The sequence below is a fragment of the Cupressus sempervirens genome, chromosome 2 (genome assembly GCF_028749045.1).
Source record: "Cupressus sempervirens isolate cs-2001-9-10 chromosome 2, ASM2874904v1, whole genome shotgun sequence".
In the NCBI taxonomy this organism is placed as follows: Eukaryota; Viridiplantae; Streptophyta; class Pinopsida; order Cupressales; family Cupressaceae; genus Cupressus; species Cupressus sempervirens.
In genome coordinates, this window is record NC_143119.1 from 764,114,406 (window position 1) to 764,137,538 (window position 23,133).

The window sequence follows — 23,133 nt, forward strand, 5'->3', positions numbered from 1 at the left end:
TTCCTAGGAAAGCATCTACTATAATACCTACATATATTGCAAAAATGATGGTTGTAGGACAGCTGATTCTAATTAGAAGAATGCAATCTACTCAACCTATGCTTAGCTCATCAATTAACAACCATGTGTCACTCCCCTTCCTCGTCAGTGGTTGACGGGCATAGTCTTGAAGCTAGGGTTTTGACAACTTGCATTTTTCATGAGTAGCAAAGCATAAATTGATGTATCTTAATAGACATGGTCTTCACACATTTCTCTCACATCATGATATACTTGACTTTTATCCTAAAGCTTTCATGTTCTTCAATGCCTAAAATGTTAAATCCTAATAACTTGATCATATTAATGTTCTGATTTTTCAGATTAGACAGATCTAAAATGCATGCAATTTCCTTTATATATGGCCTCATGATAAATTCATCTCTCTAGAACAGATCAGCGATTTGCTAGGCATATTTATATGCGTTGTATTTGACTACTGTAGTTAATTAATAATTAACTATTAGTTAATGGACAAGGATGCTGATTTGTAGACGAGTAGGTTGTTTCATGGAGGGCCGACCCAGAAGGGGTTGTGTCTTATGAAAAGACAAGACCCATGGTTAATATATAAGTAGGAGCAAGATTGTGGATAGAGAACACACAATACAATCTTAAGTCTCCTCTTCTAGCAATCTGCTCCTTGGCGATTTAGTATAGAAATAAAATATAATTTCCAAAATTCATTGCAAACTTTCAGAACAATAACATTCAGTCCAGAATTGTAGTAGATTGATTTGCAGCAAGGTATTGATTCTGCATCAGTATTATATTTTCAAAATTTGCAAAAAACTTGCAAGGTGTTAATGTTTCCCAAATCTGCTGCAAATGTAATAGCACTGCCATTATTTTCGGTATGTCCTTTCCAAATGGCAGCTATCTCTCTAATATAGGATGAAGTATGGATAGACATGTCTCTTCACGTGACATGTCTATTCATCAGAATGTAATTAATATAATAAATATCCCATATATTTAATATATTAATATATATATTATATTTCACACTTATATGTATAATATATATTTGCACTATAGTTTATCCAACTAAAGCTACCAATTATTAATACTCCCTCTTAGCTTAGAGAGGATAAACAAGATTTATATACAATATGAATAACATATTACCTCAACGTAAATAATAGTTTCTAGAATGTCAACTCATATGACATCTGATCAATGCTACAAACATCAACACTCCCTCTTAGCTAGGGAAGATAAATGGTATAATCATATTAGATATCTTGTGATCACATAACACATGATATGAAGTATCACTTAACATGAGATACCCAGTTTTACATATCACCTAACTCGTGATATGAGGAATCACTTAACATGAGATACCCAATTTTACATATCACCTAACTCGTGATATGAGGAATCACTTAAAATGTGATACCCAATTTTACATATCACCCAACCCGTGATATGAGGAATCACTTAACATGTGATCCCCAGTTTTAGATATCATCTCAATTGATATCAAAGATATGGTTTGACCAAGAATATCAAGTCTCATTATATTCACCATAACTCAAAATTGTTCAAAGGTAATGTGCACTTACCATAGGAACATTCACAATCTAGAAGGTCATGGTCTATTTAAGGAACCGAATCAGACATGCTAGAAATCATTTATCATAATTTCTTTCAGCCATCACACGATGTCTATCATGATAGAAGATTAAGTTATTGTAAGATTGTCATCTTCCAATAACATCAACAAATACAAGTTTTGAAATCGTCACTTCCTCATGATTTACATAGGGCCCATAAGGCATTAGAATGATATCATTAGTATAATAACCAATTTAATCAAGTTTACCTCATAAGTGTTTTACCTTCAATAGTGAAACTCCCTCTCAATCACCATGATTGAGATTTCACAAGATGATTGAACCCATCTACTCCCTTTGAAGCTTGAGTTCATCGACATTTAGACCTCTAAAGAAGCTAGACTCCCTCTGAATCTAAATTCCATATGCTTTCGTCCTTTTGTTTCAAATATTTCCTTTCATAAGGTGAGCTCATATAGAAAATATAACGCATGAATTAATTACTCAATAAGTAAATACAGAAGCATTGACAAAATACTATGCACCAAATATAACGTGGAAACCCAACTCGGAAAAAACCACCAATACAAGGACTGCTAGGATCTACTGTCTTTATCCAGTCTAAATCAACTCGTCACTTACACTTTAAGGGCTTCAACCCAAGGAGCAACAACCCCTACTTTCAGTGCTACAACTCTTTTCAATTTGAGCAACAACTCAACAAGTTTTGAGCATCTAACCAATTATAGCACTCAAATACTTTGAAGGTCCATTACAGTTCATATCCTTTTGTATCACATTGAAAAAAACATCTGATAGATATAATAAACATTCAACAAAAATACTCCAATTTTGTATGTTGTTGCTTCTCATAAAACATACTTGATAATCATTCAGTAAATTATCCAAACTCTGTATGCCGATATCCTTTTCAAGGTTGAAGCTTATATAAACTTTTAAGTTCAATCAAAACTTATTACAATATTAAATTCCAGAATCATAATTGTTTCAATCAGAATAAAATGAAGACTTTGTAATTGCAAACTGATTATCTTTATATGCAGATCTGATTCTAGAAGAGATTTTCTGTGTATAAGCAACAAGACACTAAATTGTTAAGATATACCTTATCTGTCTTCAAATCACTAAGTTTAGCATCATTCGTAATTTTGTATCATCGATTCCTCCTTCGCTTTTACATCACCTTGAAATATGTTTTCATTTCCATCTAACTCGGAGTTTTTCTTACACATTTCGATGAAGCATTCATTCATTTCATCATGCCAGAATGATATTTATAATTACCTATCAGACTCAATTCAGCTATAAACGGTTGGCAGAACAATTATATAAATATTAACAAATATGCTAAAGGAACCGACAATTTCAATAAAAGGACACGATGCTTAAACATTTCATTTCTCATGCCTGTCGTTGAATGTTTGAGTCATCAAAAATATGAATTGATGCCACCGTTTAAATACTTTATTGAATCTGATGACACTGTGTAATAGGTTTCCCCTAATAAGCACAACCAAAAACTTTAATAAGATTGCTTTATTATTTATATCGTGTTGCCACATAGACAGCACCCATAAACCTTTATTTGTCTTTTCTTACTTTTGTCTTTATTATCTTTCGATAAAGCGTTAATGCTCTATTTTTTTCTTTTTCTTTTTATGTGCTCATATATATCCAATATCTATCGGGCTAGCAAACAAGCAGCTTATTCACACAAACAGACAAAAAAAAAACAAAAGCAAAAGTTTTTCTTCTGAAATCCTTTGAAATCATTGACCTCCTAGGATCTATGCCCAATATATTAAACAGCCTGGTTGTGTGCTAGATGAGACAAATGATATTAACAGAGGGCTGCTCGACTGTGTGTCAAATAAGACAAATGACATATTGTTGGGTCCTCCTTTGTAAGTGTCCAACCTGAGTATGTGTTTGTTAACACAAATTTATACCATACTCAACACCTGTTACTGGAGATTAAACCAAGATATAGTGCCTTAAAACCGACTGAAAATGACTAGATGAATGTCAATGTCTATTTTCTCAAATAGTTTTCTGCACACAAATCTTCTATCTTCACATCAATATGTTTGACATCAATGACACCAACAAGCATGCCCAGATTTTTCTTTCTTCTTGCCATTTTCCTTCAGATTTTGAAGAAATCTGCCCCTTCACATGCAAGATCGCTGCTTTTAAAACCCCTCAAGATGAACTTGTCAAAAATCACCACTGCTAAATGAAGAGATATCTTGCTGCTTTTTTAAGGATTTATTTTGCTGCTAATTCTGATAGAATTTCGCTGCTGCAAAAGAGGTAAAACATTGCTTGTGTTGGATAATTACTAGTGTTCTCCTTTTGATGGCATATTTTACTTACATTTGCAGTGTGGCTCTGATACCATGTTAATGTTTCCCAAATCTGCTGCAAATGTAATAGCACTATCGTTATATTCAGTATGTCCTTTCCAAATGGCAGCCATCTCTCTAATATAGGATGAAGTATGGATAGACATGTCTCTTCACGTGAAATGTCTATTAATTAGAATGTAATTAATATAATAAATATCTCATATATTTAATATATTAATATAAATATTATATTTCACACATATATATAATATATATTTGCACTATAGTTTATCCAATTGATATAAATTATATTTAACACTTATATATTTATATATAATATATATTTGCACTATAGTTTATCCAACTAAAGCTACCAATTATTAATACATGGTATCAGAACTAGGTTGTCAAACCTGGGCTCTGCAAATTGACAATCAAATTTGAAAATATCTAAGCAACATCCTTCTACCTTCAATGGCCAACGCAATCAAACCTGAAGACAAGTTTGATGGAAAAGAACACTTTGTTGCATGGAAATTCAAAATTACGACTCTTGAAGACAATGATGTAATATAGTTTGTTGATAAGGAATCCAAGCAACCTGATGTTGATCCTCATAAAACTAATTGGATTAAAGGAAACAGGAAAGCCATGGAAATCATATTAGATGGAGTTAAAAATGAAATAGTATCTATGCTAATGAAATATTAGACAGCATTTAATATGATGAGTGCATTACTAAATGCATATGAGGTTAACAATGCAACGAGAACCCTTGCACTAAAAAGGCAACTAAATCATATAAAAATAATGAAGGGAGAATCTATGAATTCATACTTCCTAAGGTTAGCTAGTCTACGAGATGAACTTGCAACTATAGGGACTGTAATTGAAGACAAAGAGCTGTCACTTATGGCTATAGATGGGTTACCGGACTCATGGAAAACATTCTCACAAGGAGTAAGTGCTAGAGACAAACTCCCAAACTTCAACAAACTTCAAGGAGACTGCCTTCAAGAAGAATCTAGGCAACTTAAGAAAGGACTGAAATCAAAAACTGGAGATGAAGAACTTCATGTTCTCGATACAAATTCCTACAAAGGAAAGAAGAAACACTTTAAGAAGAAGAGGGCCCCTCAAGCCAATAACAAATTCAAGAGGGACATATCTAAAGTCAACTACTTCAAATGTGAGAAACTTGGACATTATAAGTCAAATTGCCCTAAGAACGAAACAGCAAGTAAATTTCACAGAGGTAACTAAGACAAAAGAAGACTATGATCCTAAAAATTGTGTACTGTATTCAGCATTATCAAACGATGTATCTAGAAAACTCAACTCTTGCATAATTGATAGTGGATCATCCAGACACATTATGGGATATAAGAAGTATTGGATTCAATGACGTAAGAAACCAATCAAGCACTTACCATAGGTGACAGTTCTGCACATCCAGTCAAAGAAGTTGGAAATTGAACCCTAAAACTAAAATCAGGCATCTCCTTACACCTCAAAATATTACTATATGTACCTGGAATCAAGAGGAACCTAATTTCTGTCACAGTAATTGAGGATGATGGATATAAGGTAGCATTTATGGATGGAAAGGTAATGACCTGGCCTAAAAACTCTTCTATTAAGAAATCAAAATTGATTGGTTAAAGGAAGGGATACCTGTATGAATTATGTTTGGAACCTATTCAAGCCTTAGTTAATGAAACTGCAGATATAAACAAAGTATGGCACAGAAGGTTACGGCACCAAAACTTCATAGCCTTATCAACTATGGAAAAGACGATTACTGGTTTACCTAAGTTGAACAAAGATCATTCAACCATATGCAAAGGATGTGCACTAGGTATGAACACCAAAAGTCCATTTCAAAATAGTACTAGAAAAACTAACAATGTTTTAGAATTAGTCCGCTCATATTTATGTGGACCTATGCCTGTTCCTTCTCTTGGAGTATTTTTGTACTATGTACTTTTTATGGATGACATCTCTAGGAAGACATGGATTTACTTCTTGAAATGTAAAGAATCAAAAGAAATTCTTAAAAGATATAAAGAATTCAAATCCTTTACTGAAAATATATCAGGACACAAAATTAAAACTCTTAGAACTGATAATGGAGGGGAATGTACTTCAGATTTGTTTAAGAATTTTTGTAAAGTAGGGATTAAGAGGCAGTGTGTTGTTCCTTACAATCCTCAGCAAAATGGGGTAGCAAAAAGAAAGAATAGGACAATTGTGGAAGCTGCAAGAGCTATGCTACTTGACCAAAATTTAGGATCCTATCTTTGGACAAAAGCCACATGTATTGTTGTCTGTATTCAAAACAAATGCCCTCACTCCCAATAAAACTCTTGAGGAAGTCTTCTCTAAATCTAAACCAAATATCAGTCATCTTAGAATATTTGGGTGTCTTGTTTACATTCATATTCCTAAAGAGAAAAAAACTAAACTTGAACCTTCAGGCAAAAGAGGTATTTTTGTTGGAGTACGGTGAAACATCCAAAGCATATACAGTTTACATACCTGGTCAGAAAAACATTAAACTTAGTAGGGATGTAATATTTGAAGAAGATTTAGTATTCAAGAGAGCCCTAAGCTCTGAAGATCCTTCACATATACCTAGTTCTGAAGAAAATCATGATCCTGAGTTTCAGAGGGAGAGCATTGAAGAAATTGAAGGTGAAATTCAAAATCCTAAGAAAAGACCACTTTGGGCCTCTAAGACTATAGAAGAAGCACATGACTTCTCTGCACTAGAAGGAAACTTCAAAGAAAGCAAAAGACCCAAAAGATTCTCTAGCTATGCTGCAAACATGAGTGATTTATCTAACTCAAAACCAACCAATGTTTCAGATGCTATTAAACATTCAACTTGGAAGGCTGCTATGACAGAAGAATACCAATCCATTATTAAGAATGATGTTTGGGAAATTGTTCCAAGGCTTGAGGGAAAATTTGTTGCTTCTTCTAAGTGGATATTTAAAATCAAGCATGCTGCTGATGGTAGCATTGAAAAATATAAAGCCAGATTGGTAGCCCAAAGATTCTCTCAGGAGGAGGGAATTGATTATGAAGAAACCTTTGTTGCAGTTGCCAGATACACCTTTGTAAGACAATCCTAGCTATTGCAGTATCGAAGGGATGGGTAGTACATCAGATGGATGTGAAAACAACACTTTTGAATGGAAAGATTACTGAAGAGGTATATTTGGAACAACTTGAAGGATTTGAAACTCATAACACTAAAGTCTTTGTTTGCAAGCTCAAGAAGGCTCTCTATGGGCTTAAACAGGCTCCAAGGGCATGGTATGAAATAATCAATTAGTATCTCATGAGTTTAAAATTCTCAAAGAATGAAGTTGATCCAAATCTCTATTATAAGAAGGATAAAGATGATATGATAATTTTGATACTATACGTTGATAATTTACTAATAACAGGTGATAATCATCTTATAGATCAATGCAAGAAAGATTTAATCAGAGAATTTGATACGAAAGATTTAGGATTCCTTCATTACTTCCTAGGATTGGATGTATGGCAAAACTTTGACAGCATCATACTTAATCAAGGAAAGTATACTTTAAAGTTTAGACATTTTCAAGAGATTTGGAATGTGGAACTGCAACCTATGTCTTCTCCAATGGAGACTAACTTAAGGAAGCAGCAGCAGAATCACCCTCCAAAGATTCTACCCTTTATAGACAAATGATTGGGTCTCTCATGTACTCGGTAAATACAAGACCTGATATTTGCTATGTAGTTAATGCCTTAAGTCAGTTTATGTGTGAACCAATGGAGATTCACCTGGTTGCAGTCAAACACATTACGAAATACTTACAAGGCACTCTTAACCTTGGGCTCGAGTATGAGAAAGTTGACTTGGACTTGCATGGATTTACAGACTCAAATTGGGCTAGAACTGTTACTGATAAGAAAAGCACTTCAGAATGTTGTTTCAGTTTAGGCTCAGTGATGATATCATGGATATGCAGAAAGTAGGCATCAATAGGACAGAGTTCCACAAAAGCTTAATACACTACAGCTGCAATGGCTTCTCAAGAAGCAGTTTGGCTTAAAAAGTTACTTTTGAGATTATTTGGTCAACCCATGAATCCTACTATGATTCATTGTGATAATCAAAGTTGCATCAAGCTTTCTGTGAATCGAATTTTTCATGACAAATCCAAGCATATTGAAATTCCTTACCATTATGTAAGAGATATGGTAGATAGAAATACTGTAAAGTTAAGATACATTTGTACTGCAGATCAGATAGTGGATATTCTTACCAAACCTCTCTCTCGAGTGAAGATAGATCACTTCAAAAAAGGACTTGGTATGGTTGAATTATAACTCATTTGTATTCTTTGATTATTAATAAAATAATTTTGTGTTAAATTATTATTGTCAGGCTATGGATTGTCATGGGCTTCACAATTTGTGTTTATTATCTAAAGAGGTGACAATCTCTATGATAATGAATAGACACTATATGAGATGACGATCTCTGAGATAATGTTCTAAAACTATAGGGAACTAGTGGCATATTTGGATGAATTAAAGATCATAGTGTTATAGACATTTCTATGCCTATGAGTCACAATTTGGATAAAGGAAGAGTTTAATCATTCTCCAGATTTTATCCTGTGTACTGGCAGATCTTAATTCAGGATCATATTGTGATAAAGGCTTGTCAGTGCCTATGAGTCACAATTTGGATAATGGAAAAATTTAATCATTCTCTGGATTTTATCCTGTGTATTTCATCACATGTAATACTATTATCACAAGTATTAGTGATAATTCATATTACAGGTTTAGTAATATGACAAAGTATCATGTGTACCATGATACTACATGCTTGGAAGAATCAAATAGATATAGAGTACAAATCTATGCTTAACAACGTTGCTAGATATGTTTCTCTAATTTATATTATCAAGTTAAGAGGGAGTGTTAAATCCTAATAACTTGATCATATTAATGTTTTGATTATTCAGATTAGACAATCTAAAATGCATGTCATTTCCTTTATATATGGCCTCATGATAAATACATCTCCCTAGAACAGATTGGTGATTTGCTAGGCATATTTATATACCTTGTATTTGACTATTGTAGTTAATTAATAATTATCTATTAGTTAATGGACAAGCACGTCGATTTGTAGAGGAATAGGTTGTTTCATGGAGGGCCGACCTAGAAGGGGTTGTGTCTTATGAAAAGACAAGACCCATGGTTAATATATATAAGTAGGAGCAAGATTGTGGATAGAGAACACACCATACAATCTTAAGTCTACTCTTCTAGCAATCTGCTCCTTGGTCATTTAGTACAGAAATAAAATATAGTTTCCAAATTTAATTCCGAACTTTCAGAACAATAACATTTAGTCTAGAATTGTAGTAGATCAATTTGCAGCAAGCTATTAATTCTCCATCAGTATTATATCTTCAGAATTTGCAGAAAACTTACATAAAACACTATACTTGTGCTCAAGCAGTAAACTTTCTCATTCACCTATTTCAGCACGGAATAGAAAATCAAAAAAAGATGAAGATTTACCTGTAATGTTTTAATTGTTGAAGCATAAGTTGAAGGCCTTCCAATTCCCAAAGCTTCTAATTTTTCAATCTTCAAAATGTAAAATATGTAAATTAGTTATAGTGAACCATGAAGAAATAATGGTAACCACACAAGCCTAAAAATCTAAAAAATCCTATGATGTTATAGTGAAACATGAAGAGATAATGGTAAATGCATAAACCAAAAAATCTTCTGACAGACAAACATACTCAACCTAGTTACTGAATATGAATCTATTATAATCCCATTCAAGTCACGTAAGGCAATTGAATCACAAAACAATACTCACTAGAGAACCCTCTGAATAACGAGGTGGCGGATGAGTAAAATGTTGTAATGACTGTACATCCTTCATATAGATCAGATCCCCAATCTAGCAGTTTTATAATACAGATCAACAGAAGACTATTACAATATTTCCAGAGAAATTATTTAAATAAAAAGAGCTCCTAGTCAAGATAGGCAATAGAGGAGTTTCAATGTGACAGATAAAGCATATGAAAGACTTATTCACAGGACATATATTAAATTTCTTAATTTAGTTTTACCTTTAAATCCGAAAGAAATGAAAAGTAATCATTTTCCTTTTTCTGCTGCTCCTCGTCTTCTGCAATTAGTTCTTCCTGTCAGCAAAGTAACACTAATTTATTAGTGTCATCAATAGATAACATCAATATGTAGGTGCAATTTATAAACAAAAGTTTCTATATTCTATTCACATATTTTAATTTTTCCAAAATAGACATTAACCATAGTTCCACAGAGTTTCCTGACGGGGGGACATGTGACAGGTTTCAAAACAGGAGGGCCAACAGGCTAAATTTTGGAGTGGCAAGGCGACGGCAAGGGAATAGTAGCAGGAGAGTGGTAGGGGGTTGACAATATACAAATCAAGGTAAACTGAGGTCTTCAAGCCAAAATCTGATATATAAATCTGCCAGTGACCCATCAAAACTAGTTTTCATGAAGTTAACAGTTGCAATCAGTATGTAGTGGCATGTGCCATATAGCAAGTGCCCTGATGGTGTCCCCATCGGCAGTAGCAGAGATGATCATGTTGTGGGGGGCCGTTTCCCCCAAGTCTCATAAGCATTCCCAAACCAGAGACATGGATTCATTTGGGGGGATATGTGTTCCCAAGGAACAGTGACATTAGCAGAACGGGATTATAACAAAGGATAACAAATGTCATCGTCAAAAGCAACACAATCAGAAATTCATTCTTTTAAAAAAATTCTATTAATAACCGATATTTTGCAACTTGGATTACATCAATTAAAGTTAGCAAACAACTCACACAACAGGATTGAATTTTCTACTTCAGATATTTCAAATCACAACCAAAACTAGAGAGTTTCTTTCTTAAAGAAAAAAGCATGTATATTAATAACCTTTAGTTCTGAAAGACTCGAGAAGTTATCATCTTCCTCCTTTTGTTCTGTTTCTTCACCATTGGTCAAAAAACTTGCATTGTCCTATTAGCAAGGCAACAAGATTTCGAAAAGCATTGTTAATACATAACACATGTAAGGAAATTTATAAACAAGAAGAACCAAAACCATATGTATTTAAGTATTTTTCTCATACACATGATCTACACAATAGCCTTTCAAATTAGAGGTAACTACAGTTGTGAAGAAAATCAGACAAAATTACAATTCTTCTAAATAAAGACTTTTATTTTCTGAAACATAAATATATTTTGCAAATATAAACAACTCAATAATTCATCTGCCAGTGCCAGTGTTACCCAGGGATGCATCCCTGGTATATTTTCAGCTGCCCCCATCCCCGAAATGACTTGGAGACTTGGGGACACCTAGGGGTCTTTGAGTTTGACTTCTAGAACAAATTACACTTTGACTCTCAAAGTAACACAAATTTGGCATATGAATTCTGTTGATTCTTATATTTTAAGGTTCTATTATGTATAAGTACATGCTTTATCCATGTTTTCATATAAATATCTTAAATTTCACTATCCTATTGTTATATAGCCGTCCCCATTTTCCATTTCCCCCATCCCCAAAATCGACAAAAAAATCTGCCATCCCGGAAACCCGTCCTGCTGTATTCTGCCATCCCCGTCCCGAAAACTCGACAGAACATAGGCCAGTGCCCAAACATATATATCAGTTCTCTCCAAGATGCAATATAGATTGATTAAAAGAACAATAAAATAAATTTGTAGTATTGTTCAAAATTAATGCAAACATAAGCCCCTTAAAATAAGGAAAATCTGTAAGCAGGCATCTACAAACAGAAATCATTTCTAGTGTATCTGAAGACTACAAAATTGCATATTGGGAAAGCAATGGAATTAATATTCTGATGACTAAATGCTCAAAGAGTGCAATATCATCAACACTAAGTATGTCAAGGTCAAAATACGAATATTTACATTGTTCATGCTACTACTGAGAACATGACAGTTCAATTTGACGGACGGAATAATTATTACCTGTAATACAGCTAAATATCCACGAAATGAGATAGCAGATCCACTTGACCGAAGAATAACAGATTTATCTGTATTTTCAAAATTGGCCGATATCTGATCTTCATCAAAAAATTAAAAGAGTTTGTTATAATGATGACATCATCAAGAGGCATTTGATGTGTTATAAAAGAAAAAGAAACTGCAATTACCCATAATATGCAGCCTGTAACAAGAAGTCATAGGGGAGGAACAAAAATATTCAAAAACAAACATATGACTGCAACTTATTGAAGAGATAAATCTTCTACCAGATTGAAAAACTCAAATAACTTAAGGTACTCCAAAATGTAAAAGTTTTCAATGTATGTACGAAAGAAACTAGTACTGCTCTAGCTACAGAGTACAATGAAGTGGATTTCCCAAAATTTAAGGTCACTACGCATCAACATATATTATTGTAAAGGTTGAAACCTGCCTATGTAACTTCAATTTCGAAAACCGTTTATTTTCATTTCTAAATGATGTATCTCTGTAGAATGTTTTTTTCCAATTACAAGTCCTGCTTTAGATATTATTATAAGTGTATTAATCAATTCTAGGTAAACGGAGCACCCAGCTTGCATGGCTTTTACTCTATATAGTTAACAAGCACACCACAGTTGAGAAAAACTTATATTGATGTATTTTAAGTTTCAACGTCAACTGTATAACTGAATCAAGCATATTCACATAATTGGAACCAGCTTAATACCATGTTATTTTACTTTTCTAAGGCTTTAAGTTTTTTTCTTCATTTAGATTTTACAAGAATGTCATCCTTGATTATAGAATTCTGGATGAAAAGCTAAATGCCACATTCCACACATTTTTGTATAAATTCTCTCCAAGCCTTCATTTATGATAAAAGAAGAAAGCTCTCATTCAACACAGTAAAAATGATTTGACCTTGCTTTATCTCCATTATTTTTCCCCAATGTTTCTACTCCACTCTTTATGCCTTGAATTTAGTTTGACATGGAGAACTTCTGCTCAAAAATCATCAAGAGTAATTTCTAACACTTTCTAAATTCAGTCAGGTCACAAGAAATCACAACAAAATAAGAAAGGAAAAAGTCACACAGACAAAGAAGGATAGCTAGCCTACCAGGATTAATAAGAAAAATTTCATTCAAAAGCAGAATACAGTACTAGCATATAAAATAAAACAAATCCAAAAAAATCAGTAAATGTTATACAAACATACAAAAAAAAAAACTATTCGACAACATCAAAAATCCAAACTTCTATTAGGACGGATAAAAACTAGAAGCTAAAAACATAATGTAAACGAAGAGGTTTCCACCATTAAATAATTGCCAGTAACTGCAAAATGGAAGGACAAAAAGATGCGAGAACATCATTTCAGCGACGGAAAAAACATTCTGTAAATTTTGGAATAGAAGCAGTAAAAGCTATCAAAAAATGAGACCAAACAAAACGAAGCTGAAATTTTAAGCACCAAAGTACAATGAGCCAAATTTGCAGTGACAATCTCCCATGTTTAGCTTTTTAGGGCATTAATTAGAATGTTGCCAATATTTTCTTTATGCGTAAAATGTACCAGGCTGTCCAGTTACTAAAACAGGGTAGCCCCTCCAAATCCTCAAATCCCTAGGATACTAGGGACATACCAAAAAACCCAAGTCCCTAAGGTATCAAGGGCATCGCCCATATACTGAAGATTATATCTGCACAGAACACTACTGTTAGCACATTAGTCATTAAAATGATGTCAAACCATGAAAACATTAATGTTGGTAGATAAGTCGCCAAAATAATGTGAATAAAAAAAGTATTTCCAGAGAAATTGTCACTGACTGTCGTTAAATATGCTCAAGAAACCACCCAAAGAAATGGGAACAAGCAAAATATCAAAGTACAGACAGGAATACCATTAATCAAAATTACATTGTTCAAAAGCAAACAATTGATGTCATGGCAAGACACACAAAGCATGAGCTTTCTCAAATTGCTGACACAAAAGGGCTTGGACAAACACTTCAAGCATCACATTCCAATTAACACATGGTATAGATACTATCCTCTACATCATAGTCAAAGTTTCTGAAAATATTACTGAAAATTCAATGTAAAAATGAAATTTAATAGAACAAGAGCAATTACCATTACAAGAATGTCATGTCCCCTCTCTAGTTAGACTAGCAGAGTCATGTGAGTTTGCCTATTATTGGAGTTTCATAGGCTAGCAGTGGTGGATAGAGACTCATACTGGATACTCAATGACCAAAGTTGATTCTACAGTCAGTTCGAGAGCCAGTCGAGGCAGTTCCTTAAATTTAGGGATTTTCCTAAAATTTAGGAGGTTGGGGTAGTGATCAGATTTGAGGCTCCTTGGGACCAGTATACGGTTTCAATTTCAAGGTATATTCCCAAGTTTCTAGGAGTATCCCTATTTTTTAGGGATTCGACTATTAGTTGTCCCACATTGCCCAGCATTAATCACAGGCAAGTAACAGGACCCGTTCACTGATTATTTGGTTGGTTTGGCTTTCCAGTTGAATAAAAGGAAATACTTTTAATTTTTCCTAAGTTTGCGTTTAAATAAATTAAAATAAAGCTATTTATATAGCTAATTGGAGAAATAAGGGGATTTTGACTTCATCTGGTCGGCCAAACCTATGTCTTATAGCTCATTGGAAAGGTCTTGAAGTATTATAACTTATTTTCATCATCCGAAGACCTTCGGGCACCTACAGTTATGTTATTTGAGGTAAGGGATGTTTTTCCTATACATAAAGACCTTTTAATTGGGAACATGTCATTTTATAATAAAGGGAAAGGCACATTCTCCCTTTAGGGTTCAATTGGCTTTGAGAGGGAGATAAAAGAAGATGTTGGCTCATTCTTTCATTATCTTTTACATCTTCATTCTTGGTATTTGCGTTTTTGCTCTAAAGAGTGATTCTAGAGGTCTAGGACACAAACCCTAGAGCCTGGCTATTGGGACGCAAAACCCAATAGCTGGTTTCAGTAGCATTCTACAATATTGTTTCAACAATTGACAATAATTATTAAGTTCAACATTGAGGGTGCTTGTGCATTGCACGTTGGGGGTCTTGTTTGGCATGTTGGGATCTTCTTGCTACCTTAGCATGACTATAGTAGTTATACAACTGCCTTTCAACTAGCACGTGGTTTGTTGGTTGGATTACGTCAGTCATCTCTGCCCTTTTGGTGAGTGGCTGGTCCATTCTTACAGCTAGCGTCATCATTCTTTGTTTGTAACCACCTTAGCTGGCATACTGATTACATATCTTGCTTGGTACGATTTGTATCTATTCTAGTTGACTAGATATTATATTATTTGCTGCTGTTTTTTATTATTGTTTTACTTATCTGGAAAATATAAAAAAAGAAGAAAAAACCTTTTTGCAACTTCTATCTAATTCTCTAAGACCACAAGGAAAGCAAAGGAAAATCTATTATTTTAATTAAAATTTATAGAATTTCAGTGAAAGGATCCTTTTGGGATCTTTCAGTGGTATCAGAGCTTGAATCCTGCTAGTCTGTAGGGTTTCAGTGAAATTATCACAACAGGTTACTGAAAAGGATTTGATAATTCATTTCAGAAATTTGGCCTCTATTTTTATATATCTTCTATGCTTCCCAGTGGAGAAATACAAAGGTTTAACGAGCGCAAGAGAAACCAGTGGCGAGCAGAGACCGCAAGAAACGCAAAGACAGCAATTATGGGTGAGGCAGAGGGTGTTGCTGGTGACAGCATGCCTATAGAGGCAGAGGAGACAGAGTTCATGAGAACTTTGATTGTTTCGCAGCCCAAGATAGTCCAGACACTAGACAGATTACAGGAGACCCTAGAGCGGATAAAATTGGATAGGCATGGAGGTAGACAAGAAAGACAAGGAAGGAGCAGGTCAATTTCTGTTGTGGGAAGCCAATGAAGTCATTGATCCCATGTCTCAGCAAAGAGCTCCCTTTTTTCCCAGAGGCAAGAATGTCCATGTATTCCTGCTCTAGATAGACCATTATTGCCTCTGTTTAACCAAGTTGAGTAGACGGCACAAGTGGAGCCACCTGAGGTTGGATTCCAGGATTTAGTCATGGCAGCTACAGCTAAGTGGAGAGCCCTACCCCCAAAGGTTAGGGATGTTTTTCCTTTTCCATAGTATTGTGCACAGCTAGGGATAACAGTAGGTTCAGAGGAGAGAGGGGCTACAGACCACAACAGAACAACGACCTCAGTGGAGTCACTAAGAAGATCACACTGGCTACCTATGATGGCACAAGTGATACAAGTGCACGAGCTTGGGTGCACAACATGGATATCTATTTATCATTGAGACCTATGCTTGAGAGAGAGGCTATACAGTTTGCAGGTTTGCTTTTAGACGGGGTTGCCTATGATTGGTGGCACCATGGATTGGTCACCCAGGATCATGCCATTATTCACTCCTATGTTGAATTCATTGAGTGGCTCATAGCTAGGTTTTATTGTAAAGACACAAAATTTTACTACTGGGAGTTGGCACATATTAGACAGACAAGGAACGTGGAGTCTTTTGTGAATGAATTCCAACATATTGTAGTCATGGTTCCGGACATGTATCTTAGTCGTTGTGTGATGTCGTTCATAGAGGGTTTGCAAGACAAGCTGAAGGGACTGGTACGAGCATTCAGGCCAACCAACCTCAAGGAAGCCATTGATGTTACATTTAGACTGGACACCCCTCCTACTCCTTATTAGGCAAATAAGAAACCTTTCAGGGATTCTCGGCCTCCCCATAAGGCCAACACTTCCAAGGACAAAGGGGGACCACCTTCTAGACCACCCAGGATGGTCCAGGAGTCGAGGAATGAGCTGAGGAGGAAGAAACTATGCTTCTCTTGTAAGGAGCCATGGGAGCCTGGACATCGTTGCCTTGGTAAAGGCAAGGTTCATTTGATAGAGGTGACATCTGAGATAAGCGATGAGGATATACCTAATATTGATGCTGAGGATAGTCTGGAGGAGGTTGAGCAGGAATACCCACAATTAGAGCTAGACACTTTGGGGCCTTTGGCGTCAGCTAAAGTGACTATAGCTACTCTCTCCAATTATCCCAAATTTCATGCCTTTCATTTGAAAGCTACATTGAGAAGCCAGCAGGGTATGAGCTTAGTAGACACAGGTGCCACACACAACTTTATTAACTAGAAGCTAGTTGACAGGCTTGGGTTCCAGTCCGAGAAGTTTCTTGGTTTTGGAGTAAGGTTGCAGATGGTGTCGTTTTATGTTGTCCTCGGAGGATTCCTCAGCTTAGCATCTAGATGGGGGACTATATTTTAACAGATGATTTTTATATGCTACCATTGGAGGATTATGATGTAGTTTTGGGCATGCAATGGTTACAGGGTATTGGGCGATACATCATTTGTAACATCCCATTTTCCCGGGTCTTAATTAACAACTAACATACTCGAGATACAGTTATTACTTCAATTTCATAAGGATATAGTTATAATAGTCATGTTCATGTGAAAGAGATTTACCATTAAAAATAGTTTAACAAAATTTCTTAACTTAAGACATCATTAATGAATTTACCATAGAAAATAAAATCCATGTACGATGGAATTCAAACCAAGAAATCATTGTAGGGATATTTTTGCAACCACCCAGGTTAGTCCACATATACCACTATAACGAAGTCATATAACGACTACCATCCAATACCACTATATCAAAATCAAATGACAATTATATTAAAAAACACTATATAAAATTAGGGCATCACAAACCACTGTATCAATTAGGGCATCAATTACCACTGATTCAATTAGGGCTTCTGATACCACTGATTCAATTAGGACTTCCAATACCACTATATCATTTAGGGTTCCAATTACCACTGAATCAATTAGGGTTTCAGATACCACTGTATCATTCATTTCTTTATGATTTCTTAACTATGGCAATAACTCAAGACTAGAAAATATGCTCATATTTGATATTCATATAAATGAAAAGCTATCCATAAATCTATCTCTCACATCTAGGTGTAAAATATCTGTAACGATGAAATAACTCAATTAATCTTACCTTCTTGCATATACATCATAAAAGTGATAATACATGTTTCCAACAAACAATTGAATGCATAGCTTATCTTTGACTGTTGTACGTTTGACAACTTGGGGAGAGGTGAAACATTGTCAAGGGCTTAACCACCCAACCTCAGACCTTAACTTATTCCCCACACAATCTCTAACAAGAAAGACCCTCCCTACTCGAAATAGATGAGTCATCTTGCCATCCGCTGGGCATCCTGGTATTTTAAACACACCATACAACTTGACAGCCAGAGGGTACAATTAACAGGATCTCGCATGAACTATTAATTAATTCGATCTAAAAATGATAAACATTGTTATGTCATAAATGATATCGTTCCATGTTATTGCAGATTCCTTTCTCTCACCTCTTCACCCTTTTCCTTGGCTACACAACTGGGTGAGTTCCAAGTGTTTGGAATTCTCAGAACAACTAGTTCTGTCAATTATACACGAAGATTACATTCATCTAACATTTTACTATCTGTGGTTACATGATTATGTTCTTTAAAGATTTCAGGATTGATTGTTTAATTTTATATCCAGTGGTTTAATGATTTTTGGATCCATACTTCGGTTACTAGGTTATCACCTGCCATGAACAAGGCTAATTATAAGAAGTTCAATCAGCAAATTCAAACAAGATATCTATTTATGGCAAATGGGTGCTTCTAGCATTTCACATTTTGTAATTTAGAACTTCCAGAAACTCTCTGTATTTTAGCTTCCATCGTTTTAATACTTTATGATTCCAAGACCTGGTACTTTACTACTAATCCTAACAAGATTTTCCTATGATTGTACAAGATTGAATATAGCTTGCAATTCTATTGTAAAGGAAATAGAAAGACTTAACTAATTATGAAGGAAATAAATTTAACAATATGTAAAGACTGTTCATTCACATGACCTGGCATTCTATTTGGAGTTGCCAGAGCTTGTTGGACACCAGATATTCGTTCTTCTTCAACCAAATTCTCATATTGTAATGGCAATTTCGACTTCAAAAGAAAATAAATACGGTAGTATCCACAAAACGTCAAAACTTAATCTATAGAGGCTCCAAGATTGCCAAAGGTTTGACGGTATTGGAAACCTGAGCTCAGAGTATGGAACTAACTTGTGGAATGAGGAGAAGTCAGGTTTTACAAGTTTATTATGGAAAGATACCTCAACCAATAAGGCAGTAGGGTATATGAATTACAACAATGACTTTCAGGCGTAACCATACAATATCAATCTCAACATAGAAAAAGATCACTTATGGCAAAGGATAGAGCTGGAATGAATAAGGGAAAAGTGATAAAAGATAGGAAGGTTGGGAATGTGTTCTCCTCCCTTACGGCAGCAAGAAAATCCCCACTCAATATTCAATCCAAGCTCGGTTCTTAAAAGAACAAGAAGGTGAAAACAAATGCAAGGTAGGAAGAAGTCCGGAGAAAAAATATAGTGCTTGACTCCTCTCACAGCATCCTTAAATGGAGAGCGAAATATGACTCCTTGGCTCCCACCGGTTACAAAAGATTATAATCAATTCAAATTCCAAATGATTAAATCGATTAAAAAGCAAGAATATTAAAAAGGAAAGAAATAGAGTTGGAAGATTAAAATTTGAAAATTATGATAATTCAAATGTTATTATAATCTTATATATACATGTAAACATCACTTTATTAAATTATTAAATTATAATGGTGCCAAATCATTTTTATATTATATGCACGTATATAAATATTTACTAAAATAATATGATGCAAGATAAATTAAAATCCTTTGAGATATGTTTTATATTTTAACTCAATTATTTTATATTTTTCAATTTATTTATTTAAATAGCTCATACGGGTCTCACAGATGTATCCTATTTCAAGTCGCTAGGTTCTCAACCCATTTTCTCAGTAATGGTGATGCTCTTGCCTAATTCCTTTTTGACAATGCTTCCACCCCTTCCACATGCTTCCTACAAGAAAATTTTCCACAATTAAATTATATTATCATAATAAATTATTTAATTATAAATAATCACAACGGTTAACCATCTTCTCAATTCCATGAATTCGTGATTAACGATCAACTAGCATGTTATCTTCACTTGAAATCATAACAACTATCTTACGATTTTGCCAAATTATAACAATTTAAACTGCCAACTGACTTCATGTGAACCTCAACGGCTATATTTCAAATAAGGTCAAAAAATGGGATGTAACATCATTGACCACCACCGCATGCAGCTGGAGTTTCTTTCTAGAAGGTAGAAGACTATGTTGAGGGCGGCTTCAAACAGTGGTCCTAAGGAGATAACTTCCCGCAAGCTGAAAACTATCATTCGTCATGATGACATACTTTGGGCTACACATTGTTTTGTGAAGTCCAAAATACCTACACCTCAAGATGGCAGGGCCTTTCATGTAGATCTAGAGTTTATCAAGGGGAAGAACAATATTGTTGCTAATGCACTTTCCAGGAAGCCATCACTTACTGCCCTATGTTCATTGGGCGAGATTTCGGCAAATTGGAAAGCTCAACTTTTAGTTGAGTATTCCAAAAATCAGCATGCTCGTGAGATCATGTATGGGTTGAAACAGGATGATGGATATCGTGTAGTGGATGATGTCATCGATTACAATGATAGGGTCTACCTTGTTCCTAAATCACAGTTGAAGGAGCACATTCTGCATGCTTACCATGATACTCCTACAGCAGGACATCCAGGTTATGGTAAGACCTATAGGGCGATATGAGAGAGATTCTCTTGGAAGGGTCTCAAGATGATGTCTTATGCCATGTTCGTGAATGCTTGACTTCTCAGCAGAACAAGTCAGAGCATACTTTTCCAATTGCATTGTTGCAGCCTTTGCCTACACCGAAGCATAAGTGGACAGGGATATCTATGGACTTCATTACAGGTCTTCCTCGAGTTTAGGGGAAGGACTATATTTATGTTGCGGTGGACAGGTTGACTAAGTATGCCCACTTCTTTCCTATTGCAACGGACTTCACAGCTTCACAAGTAGTCGAGTTGTTTTTCAAAGAGATATTTAGACTCTATGGTCTCCTCAAGAGCATAGTGAGTAAAAGGGACAACAGGTTCATGAGTTCCTTCTAGCAGGAACTTTTCAGGCTAGCATGAACAAAGTTGACCCCCAGCACAAGCTACTATCCTCAAACGGATGGACAGAATGAAGTAGTTAATAAGTGGGTGGAGGGGCATATGCGCAACTATGTGTCAAGGCAGCAAAAGGCATGGGTGTATCGGCTGTATCTGGACAAATATTGTTATAATACTATGCACCACATGTCCATTGACATGACTCCCTTCAAAACTCTTTATGGCTACGAGGCATTATCTTTTGTTGAATTGGCTTTCAGTAACAATAGAATTCCCTTGGCATAGGATTGGTTGTAGGAGAACCAAGATAACAGATCTCTCAAGGAGAACTTGCAGCATGCTCAAAATCAGCAAAAGATGTATGCTGATCAGCACAGGTCGGAGAGAGCATTTGAGGTGGGTGACATGGTTTTCTTTTGTCTACAGCCTTACAGACAAAGCTCCCTTAAACGAGGAGGAGCCGAGAAGCTCAAGCCTCGTTTTTATGGACCTTATACAGTACTCAAGCAAGTTGGAGAGGTAGCCTATCAGATCGAGTTACCACCACTTAGTAGGGTTCATAATGTGTTCCACGTGTCAAGCCTAAAGAAGGCAAGGGGGCAGCACATTACAGCATCACACGATTTACCTCTTTTGGATGAAGAGGATAAATTGACTTTGGTCCCTAAGGAGATTCTAGAGGTTAGGGAGAGACGATTGAGAAGTAGGGTGATTAGGGAGTACTTGGTGCGCTGGAGAGGTCTACCCATAGAAGACGCCACCTGGGAGGGTGAGTCCATTTTGTGGCATCCAGCGTTACAGTTGCTTGTGGGCAAGCATCTCTGAGAGGGGAGGACTGTCATGTCCCCTCTCTAGTTTGACTAGCAGAGTCATGAGAGTTGGCCTATTATTGGAGTCTCATAGGCTAGTAGTGGTGGATAGGGACTCATACTAGATACTCAGTGACTAGACTTGGTTCTACAATCAGTTTGAGCGCTAGTCGGGGCAGTTCCTTAATTTTAGGGATTTTAGTAAAATTTAGGAGGTTGTGGCAGTGATCAAATTTGAGGCTCCTCGGGACCAATATACAATTTCAATTTTAGGGTGATTGGGTACATTCCCTAGTTTTCTAGGAGCATCCCTAGTTTTTAGGGATGGGACTAACAATTGGCCCACATTGCCCAACATCAGTCACAGGCAGGTGACAGGACTCGTTCACTGATTATTTGGTTGGTTTGGTTTTCTAGTTGAATTTGGCTTTCTAGTTGAATAAAAGGAAATATTTTTAACATTCCTAAATTTGCGTTTAAATAAATTAAAATAAAGCTACTCATATAGTTAATTGGAGTAATAAGAGGATTTTGGCTTCATCTGGTCAGGCAGACCTATGTGTTATAGCTCGTTGGAAAGGTATTGAATTATTATAACTTATTTTCATCATCTAGAGACCTTCGGGCACCTGGAGTTATGTTATTTCAAGAAATGGGTGTTTTTCCTATACATAAAGACCTTTTAATTGAGAAGATATCATTTTATAATAAAGGGAAAGGCATATTCTCCCTTTAGGGTTCAATTGGCTTTGAGAAGGAGATAAAAGGAGATGGTGGCTCATTCTTTCATTATCTTTTACATCTTCATTCTTGATATTTGCGATTTTTCTCTGAGGAGCGATTCTAGAGGTCTGGGACGCAAACCCTAGAGCACGGCTATTGGGATGCAAACCCCAGTACGTGGTTTCAGCAGTATTCTACAATATTGTTTCAGCAGTTGACAAAGATTGTTAAGTGTAGCGTTCAAGGTGCTTGTGTATTGCACATTGGGAATCTTGTTTGGCACATTGGATCTTCTTGTTGTCTTGGCGTGACTATAACAGCCGTACAACTGCCTTTCAATTGGCACGTGGTTTGTTGGTTGGATTAC

General features: G+C 35.5%; 1 protein-coding gene across 2 annotated transcripts in view; it reads right to left on the reverse strand.

The window, feature by feature from the left end:
* LOC149575691 (DNA topoisomerase, type IA, core) overlaps positions 1-23,133 on the reverse strand; it is a 273,230-nt gene that overhangs the window by 105,392 nt on the left and 144,705 nt on the right. For both annotated transcript variants that reach the window (XM_089815443.1, XM_089815444.1), the window contains exons 8-12: positions 12,033-12,125; positions 10,963-11,046; positions 10,120-10,194; positions 9,861-9,944; positions 9,551-9,619 (exon numbers count right to left, since the gene is read on the reverse strand). In XM_089815443.1, the coding sequence (XP_089671569.1) occupies positions 9,551-9,619; positions 9,861-9,944; positions 10,120-10,194; positions 10,963-11,046; positions 12,033-12,125 (405 nt within the window). The remainder of the gene's footprint in view (positions 1-9,550; positions 9,620-9,860; positions 9,945-10,119; positions 10,195-10,962; positions 11,047-12,032; positions 12,126-23,133) is intronic.